This window comes from Eimeria necatrix, genomic scaffold (genome assembly GCF_000499385.1).
Source record: "Eimeria necatrix Houghton genomic scaffold, Enh_scaff854, whole genome shotgun sequence".
Lineage (NCBI taxonomy): Eukaryota > Apicomplexa > Conoidasida > Eucoccidiorida > Eimeriidae > Eimeria > Eimeria necatrix.
In genome coordinates, this window is record NW_013651778.1 from 2,920 (window position 1) to 4,041 (window position 1,122).

Genomic DNA, 1,122 nt, shown 5'->3' on the forward strand with positions numbered 1-1,122 from the left:
ACGGGGCCCTGGCGCTCTACGGAAACCCAGAAGCTGCTGCTCGCCCCCGCTGCGTCTCTGAGTTGCTGCTGCCGCAGCTGCAGCACCCCGCCTGCGCGCGGGGAGCTACACCCAAAAAGGAGACAGCAGCAGCAGCAGCAGCAGCAGCAGCAGCAGCAGCAGCAGCTAGCAGCAGCGAGTGCAGGGGCCCCCCGTCGCTGGGGCCCAGGGGCCCCGACGAAGCAGCGGGGCTGCAGCACTTCGCAGGCAAGACTTGCCACCCCGCAGGGGACAACACGCTGCCCGACGGCAGCAGCAGCAGCAGCAGCTGCAGCAGCAGCAGCAGCAGCAGCAGCTGCAGCTGCAGCAGCAGGCGGAGCTGGTGGGTGGGCACGGCTGCTCGTGGCAACAGCAACAGCAGCAGCAGCAGCAGCAGCAAGGGCAGCAGCGGCCGGAGCCGTTCTTTGTCTCTTTTAGCAGCTGCAGCAAAACAAAAAAGAAAAAAACCATTTCCAAACTTAATTAGTCCCCCTTTGTCTCCTCCCCCGTCAGAGGGCACAGCAGCAGACTCAGAGCCGCAGCAGTTGGGGGGGGCCCCCCGCCTCCGGGGCCCCCGGGGCCCCCGGGGCCCCCGGGGGCCCCAGGGGCCCCAGGGGCCCCAGGGGCCCCTGCCTGGCTTGGGTTCTGGGGCTGCTGCTGCTGCTGCTGCAGATGCAGCAGCAGCAGCAGCAGGAGAGGTGGAGGGCCAGAGGCGGCCCTCGGCCAGCGCAGCAGCAGCTGGCAGCAGCAGCAGCAGCAGCAGCAGCAGCAGCAGCAACTGCAGCGAGGCAGAAGGCCGGAAGCAGCAGCAGCGGGGCCCCCAGCGGCTCTTCAAGCTGCGCACTTGTCGACTCCGAGGGTACAGAGAGCTTCGGGGGCGGCGGCCAAGGGCCTCTTCTGCTGCAGCTTTGCTGCCAGTCCCTCCCGCAGCAGCAGCAGCAGCAGCAGCAGCAGCAGCAGCAGCAGCAGCAGCAGCGTCTCCGGCGGGGAAGGTGGAGTGCTGGAGCTGCAGGTCGGGCACTGAGTCCAGTGATGGCCCTGAGGGGGCCCCTGTGCATGCGCGCTGCGCTGCCTTTGGCTCCCGGGGGCCTCGTGCTGCTGCTG

The 1,122-nt window shown here is 68.7% G+C and overlaps 1 protein-coding gene across 1 annotated transcript in view; it reads left to right on the forward strand.

Annotated features, from left to right (window-relative positions):
- Positions 1-690: 690 nt before the first annotated feature.
- Positions 691-1,122, forward strand: part of ENH_00079630 (hypothetical protein) — a gene marked incomplete at both ends in the record, with an annotated part of 1,764 nt that continues 1,332 nt past the window's right edge. The window contains one exon of the mRNA XM_013577750.1: positions 691-1,121. Coding sequence (XP_013433204.1) covers positions 691-1,121 — 431 coding nt within the window. The remainder of the gene's footprint in view (position 1,122) is intronic.